A 15,123-nucleotide genomic window follows, 5' to 3' on the forward strand; every position below is an offset into this window, starting at 1 on the left:
GAAAATTCAACTTTGATCACAGGAATAAACTATATTTCAATAGTAAAATAGAAAAATATTAAGTTTTTTGGTTATTATGAATAAAGACTGTTTAGTTGTTTTAGTTTTTTTGACTAAAAATTATTGATAAAATAAAAGTTTCTCTTTATTTTGGCCATCTGAATAAAAGAAAAGAATAATAAAGTGATTACTATTTTTTCTGCCTTTCTTGTAAATACAGTAAATTCAAAAGTTCGTTTTTTTTTTTTTTTTTTTTTTTACGATATTATTTGAAACAAAACTAATTAATCCAACACTTTCATGAGTTTGTACTTGTATGATTTTGAATGGATGTCTTTGGGTTGTATGGAAAAAAAATACCCCCAATTTGTGTATAATTACAATATAATTTAAAGAAGTGTCATTCTATCTCTGTTTTCACATGCAGACCCAACAAAAAGTCTGTGGTTAAAACTGATGACCTTAATCATGCTTTATGGGGAATTATCATCTCCAAACCCCTAGTAATTTCTCCTCTTGTGGTGAACCCACAGCTGGCTCTGCTATTCACATGTTGACGTGAACTTCCCTCCATATAAACATATGATTAAGCATCATGTACGGAGTATGATGTAGCACTCAGGGAATATACAGTAAATGTCCATTCAGTAATAAAATACAATAGGTCACATGTTAACCCACAAACAGCAGTCTCAAAGCAGCTGTCTTGTGGCAAGGTAAACCAAAACAATAGTATCGAAAACAAGAGCACTGGATTACGTCAAAATCACAATCCCATCATTTTCATATTGGTTCTATGATCACTTTCAGACCCTCAGACTCTCAGAACACATTTTATTATCTTTTTTTATATCCACAGAAGGTGTGTCTGCCACATATAGACTGTAAATCATTTAATTATGAGCATGTGAATGTCTCTATCAGCCTAGCAAGAGCACACGTCCCAGAGGGAGTGAGCCAATATTCTCTTTTAGTCTCTACACTTAATAAGTGGGTCAGCAATCTGTACCCTCTTCAATGTCTCTCATAATGATGTTGAGGAAAATTCTTCTTAGATCAAAGTTTTTATGTCACACTTGCTCTGAAATTAAAAAAAACTGTTAACTCTGATAAAGACCGACTATGGCCTTCTCAAGATGCTCTGTAAACCTCAATCTTATAAACCTGAATGCATTTAACCAAATAAATACAGACAGTGTACACAGGCTCTTTCTCTTTTTGGTTATTTTCCACCTTTTAATTAATGAATGGCAGGTTTGTTCAGCTAAGTTCCTCAAAATTAGTCTGTGATGCACCAATTGTGTCATTTCCAAAAACCCAGCACTTGTGTTTTTTATGACAGGCAATTCATGGTGGCTAATGTCACTACACATGTTTTTTCCAGACTTGTTTTTCACACGATACTTGAACAATCAGTGATCAATTGATTTAGGTGTTTCTTTTGATTTGAAGCCCGAACTCTGTTGAAATGGGGAGAATAACGCGTCTCTTTGCTCCACATTGAGATGTGACAGTAATTTCTGTCTTGAGAAGTCTTATGTCTGATCTACAGAGAAAGAAAAGACATTTGCACATAATTAGGACCTTACCAAAGTCCAAACCTTTCAATGTGATTATATTATAGTTTACAATTGGTGAGACATGATGCGAAATCACTCCTCAAATCTAAAAATGCAATCAAGACAAACTGAATTAAGAGCAAATAGATGTTTTATGCCTTACATAATCAAGTAAAGACATCAAAAACACTGCAATCATAATAAATACATGTAACAATGTACTACACATAAATAATTAATTTAAGAGCATGATAGTGTTATTCATTGTTATACAATGTATAGATAAATACATTATTACAAGAACACATACTATGTGTTTGTATTTAATTACACAGTATATGACCAAAGAAGGTCCAATAAAGTAAGTTATTGTTCATAACTACAGAAAGCATCATAATGATTAAAATGAGTTGTGTTTAATGATGCACAGTAAATTATAGCATCTTTAACTTTGGTTCTCGGTTCCTCTGCTTGCTGTTTTTTCTGGATTTGCATCTAAAGATAAACAGAGAAAGTTTGTATTAAAATGCATGCAGAAAACATTAATAAAACAAATATAACAAACGTTAAATACATACTTGTACAGGTTCCACTCACTCCATGAGGAGTTACAAAATTCATCCCTCGCTCTCACACACACCGTCATCCCTTTAGTCACTGGCAGCTGGCGACTTTGTGTGAAGGAAATCTAAGGAAATAATAATTTAAATAGTTACCATTTTCAGATAAATACATTACATTTTTAAATATATTAACACTGAACATTTTTATTTTTAATTGTAATAATTTGTAACAATATTACTGTTTTTATTTGTGTTTTTGACTAAGTAAATGCAGTTTAATTATTCAAAATGTAATTTTTCCAAACATTTAGTATGTATATATTAGGGATCATGTCACAATACTCAATATAAAATTGAACCGTTCGGTACGACATCCACGGTTCAATACGCGCTTGTGAATTGCGGTTTTTCGGTTTTGCATCTAAATATCTTCATTCCTTTTATTTCTCTTGGAATTTGCTGTATGTTTGCCCAGGATTTCATGTGCTGAAATGAGCAAACGCTTCCCCTCTTATATTTGAAAAAAATAACGCAACACGCAGAGCATCTTCCATTCTAATGACATGCAATGATAAACTTTTCTAAACCTGTTGTCCAACAAAAGTTATAAAAACAAGTTACAAAAACATTATAACTTGTTTTTAATTCACAACATCAGTCGAGTGTTTGAAATAACTTCCTTATGTTGTGATCTGATGTGGATTCTCATCACAGAATGAGGCAGACGATAAATTCTATACTCATATTCAATGTATGTCGATTAGCAATGGCTTATGAAAATACCCGAGATGGCTTGAAGAACACAGATAAACCATATATTATTGCAGACGAGCGTTTATTGTCCTTAGATTTCATCATTCAAAACGTTTACCGTTATATCTTGTTTTTAATAAGTTACAGCAATAGCGATGCTTTTATCCATATTAGAGAAGCTGGAACGGAACGTTATTAGCGCTACTTCTTTGATGCATATCACATGTGTTTTTTTTTATGCACAAGGGCGCCCTCTGGCATCCAGTATGAATGAAACCCATTCTATTTTGTGTAAAAGTCTAAAAAATTATACCTCTCTCAAAAAAGAAAAATTAAGCAGACACAAACTAAACCACACTTTATAGTGTGCAGAGGTTTACAGGAGTATTTTGTTAATTTGTTCCAAAAAAAACCACACTGAAGTGGCAAGGTATCAGAACCGAACCGAACCGAACCGAAAACCGTGGTTAAAAACCGAGGTACGTATTGAACCGTGGACTAACTGTATTGTTGCATCCCGATTCCCTAGTATATATAGGCTTACCTCTTGTGAGTTCGGTTTGGAGCAGTCACATTTTTCGCATTTCCGACAGCGAATCTCTTTGACTTGGAACATGAGAGGGAAGTAGGATGATGGTGTGCTCCAGGACTGTGGATAATTGACCTCCACGGATGTTTTATTGATCCTACTAACAGGCACCTTATCAGGCCTCACTAAAAAGTAGAGAAAAAGATTGATTCATCATATTCAGATGAGCAGAATACTAATTCAATATTTAAATTTTCCCCCAAGAGAACTTACCAATATCCATGATGTAGAATTTTGCATTGTAAGATTCAACAACAAAGCTGCTTCTGAAGTATATGGTCAGGTTGACGCGATCCACCTCCTCTGCATAGGGACAATAGTCATGGTCTAAGCATAAGAGACTCGTTCCTTTGGAATCCAGAGTGCAGCTGATATTGCTTCCACTGTGAGGGCTGGAACAGAATCAATTAAGTTGTTTTTTTTAATATTTTTTTTCTCCAAATCCTTTACATCATTGCAGATTGCAGAGCCTAAGGTAAGACTGAGAAACTTACCGTGTGACTTCGATATGAACAATATTGCTGCCTTTTCTGTTCTCACCCCATGTCCAATTACATTTGAAGGAACCTCCGTAGTTATTTGTCGAACAATTGATGTAACCTTGTTTGGTAATTCAAAAAATGTTGAATGAATATTAATAATAATTATATATATATATAATATATAATAAAATTATGAAATGTAATCAAATAAATAAACAAATACATGTTATAAAAATTATAAACACTACCATTCAAACATTTGGGGTCAATTTACTATTTTTTTTTTAAAGAAATTAATACTTTTATTCAGCAAGGGCGCATTAAATTGATCAAAAGTAACAGCAGAGACTTATATATATTTACATAATTAAATTTATACATTTAACTGATCATTTATTTAATTTCTATATTAAATTTATATATATATTTTTTTTATTATATATTTATATATATATATTTAAATGTGTATATATATATATATATATATATATATATATATATATATATATATATATATATATAAAAACACACATACATGTATATATTAAGAAAAAAGATGTTAAATTTATATGTAAAATATTTATATATAAGTGTTTGCATACAAATACATAAAATTATTTTTTTAAATATATACATATGTGTGTATTTATAAATACATAATAAATATACACAGTACACATCAATTTAATCGTGACTATCCTTTTTGCAGCTCTGATTAAAATATATTAAAACAGATAACATTTTTACTGTAATAATATTTTACAATTTTACTGTTTTTACTCTATTTTTGCTCAAATAAATGAGCAACATGGCTATTTCTGTTCTCACCACATTTCCAAATACATCTGAAGGAACCTCCATAGTTATTTGTTGAACAATCGATGTAACCTTGTTTGGTAATTCAATCAATGAAAAAAAATAAAGAAATAAAAATAAAAGAAAATAATTATATAATAAATTATGAAATTGAATTTATTAAAATAAACAAATACATGTTATAAAAATTATGAACACTACCATCAAACATTTGGAGTCAATTTATTATTATTATTATTTATTTACATTTTTATTTATTTTTTTCAGAAATGTATTTCTTTCTTTATAAAGAAAACATTTTTTATAAGAAAATAATACTTTTATTCTGCAAGGATGCATTAAATTGATCAAAAGTGACAGCAGGGACTTATATATTTACATAGTTAATTTATAAATTTATTGTTTATTTATTTAAATTTATATATTCAATTTACAATTGACAAAAGATTTTTAATGTAAATAAGTGCTTTTCTTTTTACCTTTATATTCAAATAATCAAGAAAAATTGGTGGTTTCCATAAAATAAAAAAAATAAAAAATGACTAAGCAGTAAGCAGCATAACTATTTTTATATTGATAATAGGAAATGTTTTTGAGCACCAAATCAGCATATTAGAATGATTTCTAATGTATAAAATTTATTTAAAAAAAATAAAATCAATAAAAATTTTATTGTATTAATATATTGAACAGTTTTACTGTTCTTACTCTATTTTTGATTAAATAAGTGAAGCCTACAAAATGTAAAAGATGGTTGTACCTTTCTCAGGAGTATTCTTGATAATCTTCCTAAAGGGCCAGTGTGCCAGCACCAGTGTGTGGTTCAAGTAGGTTCCCTCACTGTCGAAACAGGAGTAGTTGCCCCCCTTCCAGGCCTCTACTGTAACAACGATCCTGTTTCCCCGAGCCTCCAGATTTTCATCGTTTCTGGTCCATGTAATATTTTTCCCCTCATAGGCTTCTCCACAGACAAGCGGCACCATGTTTACATCTTCACTTGCATCAACATTCACTACAAGCACTGATGGCAGACAATTGAAAAACAAATGAGAAGCACAAATATAACAATACAGGCCACAATACAAATAAAATAAAATTTAGCAGTTTAAAAAAGAAATGTACACAGAAATAAATCTGTAGACATAATTTAGACAAACAAACCATTTGGTTTAAGTGTCCAATAATTCTCAGCTGTTTTGACGGATCCGTCAGCAGAGAACTGAAGAAACAACAACGCACTCAGCAAGAGAAAAAACATCTGTTGGTGGAAAAAGAGAAAAGTTTAGACTGAAATGAATACTCCAAATAACCGGTTCTCAGCTGTGGCTGCAGGTCTGTTCTGGTAGAAGGTGAAAAATCTATGCTAAATGCAAATAATAAAATGCAAATAAAAAATAAGCTAAATATTTTATTTGTCAAACTGATAAATCATACTTCAACATCGTTTTTTATGCATGTGTATGCATGTCTTTTTCATGTCATGTTAATAGTCTTTGAAATTGACCTTAAAATTAGACCAAGTATAAACAGCATAAATAGTTTAAACATTTTGATATTTAATAATATAAAAATATATATTTTAGTATCTATTTAAACAAGATAATTGAGTGGTTCTTTTAAAGGCATTAAAATGAGTTTAAAATAAGAGACTTACCGTTGATCACTCAAAAATCCAACAAGATTAACCTCTACAACCAGACTGACTTTGCTTTGTTGTTGTGTTTAGTATGCAAGCTTATAAGCAACGTGTCAGAAGGGAAGAATTTCCCTGGCCAGGAAAAGTCCAGTGCAGGTTATAGAGGAACCAAACCCTGCATGAGCAACTCCAGAACCTTAGCTGTTCTCAGACATCATCACTAATTCTCTCACTTCCACTGAGCCTTCTCGCTGTCCTCTCTATTCCCTAATATTAGACTATTTATACACAATAACACAGCCCATTCAGAATAATAGGATTCTTTTACTGGATTGTATTACATTGGGCAGGAAAACATAAGATACGGAATTGCTGATTGGTTTCCAGTGCATATGTGAGGAATTTAGTCTCAAGTGCGGGAAAGATATTAGGTCAATGTTTGTTTTCCAACACCTTGGGTATTTTTGCCACAAGTTCTCATCTGAGAGCCAGAGGATGATTTACCTGGTTACGTTACTGTGTTTGATTTGATTGTCCCTACTATTCTTTGGTTTTTCCCATTCAAAATTGGGTTATTCCCCTTTTCTCTCAGATAATGACATTTAGCGATTTGTACATTAAGATTACTGATAAGGAATTACACATTAAAAGTTGATGACACTATTCAGCCTGACACATAAAAAGTGATTTGAAAGATGACCAGATAACACAGAAAAGAAGAATAAAGTAAAGAAAAAAGAAAACAGAAAACAGAACTCTCAGTAGGCTGTTTTTCCAAGCTGTTGTTATAAAATATCAGCAAAGAACGACTTTTTTCCCTAATAATAAACACAAACAATTCTATAGGAGTACAGTTAAAGCACATATTAAACTATCAAAGCTTATAAGTAAACCACAAGATCAATTTATTGTTTACAAATTAATTCCTTGTGCGCATTATATGCTACAACGTGCATTTATAACATACATATATACTATATACATATTATAACATTAATAGTGCAAAGGCAAACAAGTAGTGAATAGGCTACAACATTGCTTACTGAAAGTAAATAAAATAAAATAATGTGTATGCTGTGCCGTAGGTAGCCTACTACAACAGATACTACAGTAAATATTTTCAGTTATTTCCAAAAATAAGCGCATCTAGGGAGCAAATGGTCCTACTTCTTAGTGAAGCGTTGCCAAGTCCCAGGCTTCTTTATCACTTGCTGCGGGCTGTTTTTCATTTTCGCGGGTTGAAGCGACTCCAGAAACGTGATATTTATCTCCTGAAATGCAAATTTTACCCGGTGAACCCCGACAAAAAACGTGTATTTTACGTTACCCCTCGAACGCGCTTTTTAAAGGGGGGCCACTTCGAGACACGATTGGTCTAGTTTTGAGTAGCAATTGGGCGGGTTTTGTTGAGAAAACCTGGCAACCCTGCGGGAGCAGGCCTGTGTGAGCATAGATACATATACGTAGATACCCCATTGGACCGCTCCAAGCACGTAGATGCGTAACGTTATATCTATGTGTGTGAGAAAGGCGTTGAGCTGCTGATTTCCCCAGCACATCGCGAAATGTGCTCCATTTTCCCATAGAGTGATAATGCAGCAGAGCCAACAACAAACAGACACGAAGAATGACAAAACTAACTTAATTATAACCGCCGCCGTTTTGAATTAGCCTATGAACCATCATTTGTGACGGCCCGAAGCTTTGAAGTAGCTGTGACGTCCATAACGTTAGTTGTGAAATGTGAGATTTTGTTAAAACAACCGGCAGTTCAAACATTTTCAAAATATGTAATTTGAAAAAAAAAACACCTTACTGAATCAAATTCCCTAAGTCATATAATAAATTAAATCACGTTTTCATATACTTTAAAGATTCAACTCGATTTTTTCAGTCAGTTTAAGTCAAGTCACCTTTATTTATACAGCGCTTTTAACAATATAGTGTCAAAGCAGCTTTACAGTATTAAATAGGAAAATAGTGTGTCAATAATGCAATACAATTTCATAATTTAATATAATTTAAGTTCAAATGACTTATACAACCAAGTTGATTATATTTAAACATTTAAGGCAGCAACAGAATTTAAGTTTTTAAGTTGAAATGATGAAATGATGGTGATTTTTGTGTGTGTTTGTGTGTGTGTATTTCCCAGAAAAACGTTTGGCATGGGCCAATCCTGAAGCCATGAATGCAGAAGTGTGAAAAAGTGCCTAATTGACCCTTCGCAAAAAGCTTGATTGACAGTCAATCTGACCAATCACAACGCCGAATCTGTCCAGCAAACAACTCAGACAGGAGAATAGATTAATTTCAGTAGATTTAAACTTTAAAAATTGTGTATATTGATGTCTTTCGGTGGTTTAAATAAAAATACATTCTGATATTTATTCATGTTTTTATGTGCTTTAAGTAAAGAAGCAAATACAGTTCATGTGCCATTAATTCAATAAGGCAATGCAGTGAACTATCACAACACATTAAAGAGCCAAAAAACGGTATTTATTGATTGTTTTCTTTAAAAATTACATTTTAAAGCTGAGACCGTGTTTCACACAGGTAACCTGCTCTGTCTTGTCTGTCAGCATGTTGTCAGTTTCCTCACTGCTCCGTAATGTATTTTTTTACTGCGTGAGAACATGATGTAGTGTGAGAGTGCAATTGTTTGTCGGACATAGCAACAGTAACTGGTCAATTGCCATGGTAACAGCATTAACTGTAGGGTGACAGTGAATGGAGTTAACATTATATCAATCTAAAGAGCAAAATGAAGCTAAAAAGGGGGGTTTTCTTTGAATATTTGAATTTAAACAAGTTTCACTGCCTTCTCTCACTGAGTAACACTAAAATCATTTATGATTATTTTTGTCTTCTGGATATTCACGAGAAAAAAACACTGAACGGTAAGAATGCACTAACAATTACTTGTTAATTCGCATTTCCCCTTTAACTTGCAATAACGTGACTACAGTTGACAAATCTGTAATTTTTTATCAAGCTTTTTATATCATTTTTTAATAAGTTGATCTGTTGCTTCGGTGGAATTTCAATGTGTGGAATAACTGGTGTGCTTTTCTCTTCCCTTCCCAAAGACATTCAGTTCTACCATTTCATGAAGCATGTGACAACAATGGGGAAGAAACACATAATGCTGACGTTCGACATGCTGGATTGGGATGTGGATGGAGAAATTGGCTTTGAGGAGTTTTATTTGATGGTCTGCATTCTGCTCAGTAGTGAAGTAAGGCCTTGTCCTACAAAACATGACCACATCAAAAACAGCCCCTCCATACTTACCACAACCATACAGGGCTCACAATATTTGAGCAAAAAGCCACTTCCTCTGTTTGATGCTGCAGGAAAACCCCATTTACTGCCAAATTTCCTTTATCATTGTTATTGTTTTATGAAAGGTTGTGATCAGTGTCACGTGCTGAATTGTGTATGTGTATGTAGAATGACGTGGAAGAGACCTTCATCTGTCACCATGTCCTCCCTGTCTTTGAGCTGCTGGATATGGATGGTAGCAAAACCATCAACCTGAAAGAGTTTAAGGCTTCGGGATTCCTTTTTAACCTCAAGGGTTCAGATTTCAAAAAGATCTTGAACCTGTTTGACATCACTGGGGACGAGGTACAGATGTCATTTAATTTGTTAACAGTGTTTAAATTACAACCCTCCATAATGACTAACATTTTGCGCTGGGTGACGGAAGATGTCATTAGCCACTGACTACTACATTTTCATAGCACATAAAAACAATTGATAGTTTAGATGCAAGTGGAGATCAATTATTTATCTTTTCAGCTCTTCGCATTTGGTCAGTGTCACTGTTAGCTGATTCTTTCAGTAGAGGAACTGAAAGAAACTAATGCATAAGCAGCAATCATAGTGGCTAGTGTTTATCACCAAATCAATAAGCCGAAAGAAGACAATTTGATTTTAAATATACAAAAATGTTACATTTACAGTTGAAGTCAAAAGTTTACATACACCTTGCAGAATCAGCAAAATGTCAATGATTTGACCAAAATAAGAGGAAACATACAAAACGCGTGTTATTTTTTTTATTTAGTAGGCTACTGACCTGAATAAGATATTTACATATCATACATACCATACATAAAATACGTTTACATATAGTCCACAAGAGAAAATAGTAGTTGAATTTATAAAAATTACCCGTTCAAAAGTTTACACACCCTTGATTCTTAATACTGTTGTTACCTGAATGATCCACAGCTTTGTTTAAACGAGTCCCTTGTTTATCCTGAACAGGCAAAAAATGTTTTTCACACATCTTTTTAAAACTTTTTTAATTTGAAGATCAGGGTACCATTAACTCATTTTGTCTTTTGAGAGCCACGTAAGTATATTCTGTAGCTTCTGAAAGGCAATCTTCATTCTGTTCAAACCCTTCATTCTGTTTAGACCCCTGGCTCTTAATGTACAATTTTTCTTTCTGAACCTTCCGTTATAGTTGCATATGAGTCCCTCAGTTGTCCTCAGTGTGAAAATATGGATCTCAAAATCATACAGCTGTTGTCAGAAAAGGTTTAAATAAGCAAAACTGCTGAAAAACCAAAAAACTTTCTGAAAGATTTTTTTCTGAAAAACAGCAGGTAGTTAGTTTCAGGACAAACAAATATCACACAAACAAAAAACACAGCCGTGGATTATTCATGTAACAACACAGTATTAGGAATCAAGTGTATGTCAACTTTTAACTTCAGCTGTATGTAAACACCTAAATGTTATGTTAAAAGTCTCCTGAGTGAAACGAAAATGAAAGTACTAGCTAATGGTGCACGGCTATCTCCAATGTGTCCATATAGAGAGGGTTGTGAATTTCAGACAAATGTAGGAAATATTATTCATGTGGATTGTTTTGTGATCAAAGAGTAACTTACAGAGTGCATAACAGAATATTAAATCTAAAATTAAATCTTTAATTACCAACAGTGCCTGAATCTAAGTGAGTTTCAGAAGTTTACCATGATATGCATGGATGCCCAAAAGGAGTTCAAGACAAAACGTGGAAAATTACACCGTCTCATGGACGTCTGCAGACAGTTTGTGAAAGAAGAAGATGATGAACTTCATTTACTTGACTGAGCAAAATACGCTTGAGAAATAAAAATCTGTCTACTGTTTATTCTGACTACTGTCTGATGTAACAGTAAGTATCAAAAGTAAAATAGAAGATATAATGAAGATATTAGAATTTGTAAAGATTATATATAATGTAGATCCCAGACTAATCACATTTTTCTCAGGTTGTTTATTTTTTCTACAGTTTATTTCTTTTATGAGTTGATGACAAATGCTTCACTTCACCCTGAAACCCTTTAAACCTTTGAAAGTTTCTACCACAATAGTGCATTGAGTGAAACTGAGCTTTCACATACATACAAAGCAGAGACAAGAGGGGAGGAGGGAGAGAGAGTTTACTTCCCACATTTACCACTGAAAGGGAAGTTCTTAAGCCACCTTCAGCAGCTGACAACAGTGGCCTGTCTTTCTGTATCTGTTTTACATTTGACATTTAACATAACTTAGTTAATAGTTGTTATGTAATTCACACGAGTAGTGGTCTATTAGCATTTTTTTTAAATGCTTGTATAATTATCTTTTATTGTTTTAACTAATGTACAATCTCTTTAAGACGTTCTACATCACAGCCAGAAGAGGGCAACAGCGTACCAGTGCTCACATCCTGGTCCTCTTATATTTGTAGTCAATATTTCATGTTCATGAGTCAGTGGCTGAATTTAGATCTTTTTACTGTACTACTCTTACTATTTTTTCAGTTTCTGTACACTTTGAAATTTCAAAAGATTAGAGTCAGTCTTATTTACTTTTTTTTTTTTTGAAAGAAATTAATACTTTTATTCAGATGCAACCGCAGCCACAACCAGAAAGCAAACTGAAACAGGAAGCCTGTAACAAGACAAAGATAAATATTTTACCAGTCGCTTCACTTGTGATGCGGAAGATTTAAATGTCAGCATGAAAGTGACTTAACATTTGTACACAAATACACACATACATATCAGAGTCATTATAAAAGGTCAAACAAATTCCCCTAAAAGTAACCCATGACTTATATATTTCCTATATTCTGTATTTCAAGTTTCCTTAAGCCTAAGGGTGCAGTTCAAGCCCCCTCTTTTGGTGAACAATATTAAACCAGATACATGTTTCTTTATTAATATTATGCATTAAGTGGCCTTTATTGCAATTACCTACTTACAACTAAAACAATTGATGTTGGAGAAAAATGCACCAGTTAGATTTTTATTTTAATAAGAAAAAAAGATTGTAAAGTTGACATGAAATGGAAGTTATTGATTTTATTGTGAAAATTCATTGATAATTCAGTAAACAATTAATGTATAGAACCTACAATTCCCTGACCCAATTTTTCTTTTCCAATTCACCTTATTCTTCAACATGGAAGTAAGCCTATGGACGAGACTTCTGGTTCATGAGCCGCTAAAGGGAAATAACGAGAAGAATAACAATGTGCAGTAAACAGTAAAGTGTTCTTAATTAAGATAATACATTAAAACAACATGATAAGACACACCAATCTTCAATATCAAGCAGCAAAACAAGCTGTTTTGTAGAGCTAGAAATGGACGAGATCGGAAGCCAGACCCATGAAATATACAAATCAAAATAAAGTGGATAATTCGAATGTACTTCCATTGCACCAAAACTTTAACAATTCTGGCCATAATTTTAGAGAAAAAATATATTTCTAAGGTATCAAACATAATTTAGGTGTCCACTAGATGGCAACAATCACTAATGGGAATCAGTGGGTTAGGTGTAACTTAATACCTTCAGTACCGATCATTAATTACAGCAAGAATGAAAAAAAGTTTAAACGTGTTAAATGTTTTGAACTAAAAAGACCTAAAGAGATGCTTTAAGATCTAAAGGGATGGTTTAGGATGTCCAACTTTAAAGGAACACTCCACTTTTTTTGGAAATGGGCTCATTCTCTAACTCCCCCCCAAGTAAATATGTTGGGTTTTACCATTTTGAAATCCATTCAGCCGTTCTCCTGTTCTGGCGATATCACTTTTAGCATAGCTTAGCATAGATCATTGAATCCTATTAGACCAATAGCATCGCGTTCAAAAATGAACGAAATTTGTCCTATGTAAAATTTCTGTAGTTATATTGTGTACTAATACCGGCGGAAAATGTAAAGCTGCGACTTTCTAGGCCGATAAGGAACTACACTCCCATTCTGGCGTAATAGTCAAGGAAGCTGCCTGAAATTGGTTCCTAGCAAGTTAACGTTTAGTTTTAAATAGGACAAATATGGAAACTCGTTGGTCATTTTTGAACGCGATGCTATTGGTCTAATAGGATTCAATGATCTATGCTAAGCTATGCTAAAACTGATATCGCCAGAACAGGAGAACAGCTGAATGGATTTCAAAACGGTAAAACTCAACTTATTAACTCGGGGGGAGTTAGAGAATGAGCCTATTTCCAAAAAAAGTGGAGTGTTCCTTTAAGGAGCATAAGACTGATCTTAACATACAGCAAAAGGTAAATCCACCAGGAGAAAGGCTTCTATTTTAGGATTCAGTATTCACATTCAAACATGAAACTTCATTATCATGCAAGGGAGTTCTCTTTTCAATAACAAGGGGCAAAGGCTCTGGGAAAGGTGGTGCTACCATCTGTGTGGTGCTTTGACTGACAGGTTGATCAATAACTGTAGGCTTATTATAGCTGAGTCAAAGGCGGTAAATCAGGGTGACTCAGAAAAGATCCTAATGAAAAGCAAACCCTCACCCAGGCACTGATCACAAGTTTATCAAAGACGTAATAAGTGTCGTCAGCACTTTATTCTTAGACAGACTGCATTCCCAAAGCAGCCGTCACTTTTGCCATTAAAACTAATTTAGCTTTCAAATGTACTGTCAAAAAGTCAAGTGTGTCTCCAAGTTTATGGATTAGGTTAGAAACAATACCCAAATTGCCTATTAAATCTGCTGAAATTCTGAAGTGTGTGTGCAACCAGTGGGTCTTTTGGTATCTCATAACTTTTTGTATCCCTTTTCACGCTTACAGTTGAAGTCAAAAGTTGACATACACTTACCAAAATAAGAGGGATCGTACAAAATGTTTTTTTTTTTTTTTTAGTACTGACCTGATAAGATTTTTCACATAAAAGATGTTGACATTAGTCCACAAGAGAAAATAATAGTTGAATTTATAAAAATTACCCTGTTCAAAAGTTTACATACACTTGATTCTTAATACTGTGTTGTTACCTGAATGATCCACAGCTGTTTTTGTTTTTTTTGTTTAGCCAGGGGTGAAAAATTTTGAACAGAATTAAGTGTAATTTTTCTTATTTTACCTAAATATCAGATATTTTTTTCATTTAGTACTTCCCTTCAGAAGCTACAGAAGATACTTGTTTCCCAGAAGACAAAATAAGTTATATTTACCCTGATCTTCAAATTCAAAAAGTTTTCACCCTCAGCTTGTAATGCATTGTGTTTCCTTATAAAGCACTAGTGAGTGTTTGAACATTTTGTAATAGTTGCATATGAGTCCCTCAGTTGTCCTCAGTGTGAAAAGATGGATCTCAAAATCATACAGTTATTGTTGGAAAGGGTTCAAATACACAAAAATGTTGAAAAACCAAAGAATTTGTGGGACCTGAAGGAATTTTCTGAAGAACAGCAGGTAG

General features: G+C 33.2%; 1 protein-coding gene across 1 annotated transcript; it reads right to left on the reverse strand.

Annotated features, from left to right (window-relative positions):
- Positions 1 to 1,878: 1,878 nt before the first annotated feature.
- Positions 1,879 to 6,020, reverse strand: il12ba (interleukin 12Ba). Its single transcript, XM_073821094.1, has 7 exons — positions 5,924 to 6,020; positions 5,523 to 5,783; positions 3,959 to 4,064; positions 3,678 to 3,856; positions 3,420 to 3,589; positions 2,138 to 2,247; positions 1,879 to 2,054 (listed from the first exon to the last, which is right to left on the reverse strand). The coding sequence occupies exons 1-7, from the start codon at positions 6,018 to 6,020 to the stop codon at positions 1,994 to 1,996; spliced, it is 984 nt and encodes a 327-aa protein (XP_073677195.1). The 3' UTR covers positions 1,879 to 1,993.
- Between the last annotated feature and the right edge of the window lie 9,103 nt (positions 6,021 to 15,123).

Source organism: Garra rufa, chromosome 16, assembly GCF_049309525.1.
Source record: "Garra rufa chromosome 16, GarRuf1.0, whole genome shotgun sequence".
Lineage (NCBI taxonomy): Eukaryota > Metazoa > Chordata > Actinopteri > Cypriniformes > Cyprinidae > Garra > Garra rufa.

What these genes read in the sequence shown, in the direction of transcription:
- il12ba (XM_073821094.1), bottom strand. Translation starts at nt 6,020, where the DNA reads ATGTTTTTTCTCTTGCTGAGTGCGTTGTTGTTTCTTCAGTTCTCTGCT. An exon ending in TTGGACACTTAAACCAAATG is followed by an intron (nt 5,784 to 5,923) that starts GTTTGTTTGTCT and finishes GTCTGCCATCAG; the next exon opens with TGCTTGTAGTGAATGTTGAT. An exon ending in CCAAACCGAACTCACAAGAG is followed by an intron (nt 2,248 to 3,419) that starts GTAAGCCTATAT and finishes TTATTTCCTTAG; the next exon opens with ATTTCCTTCACACAAAGTCG.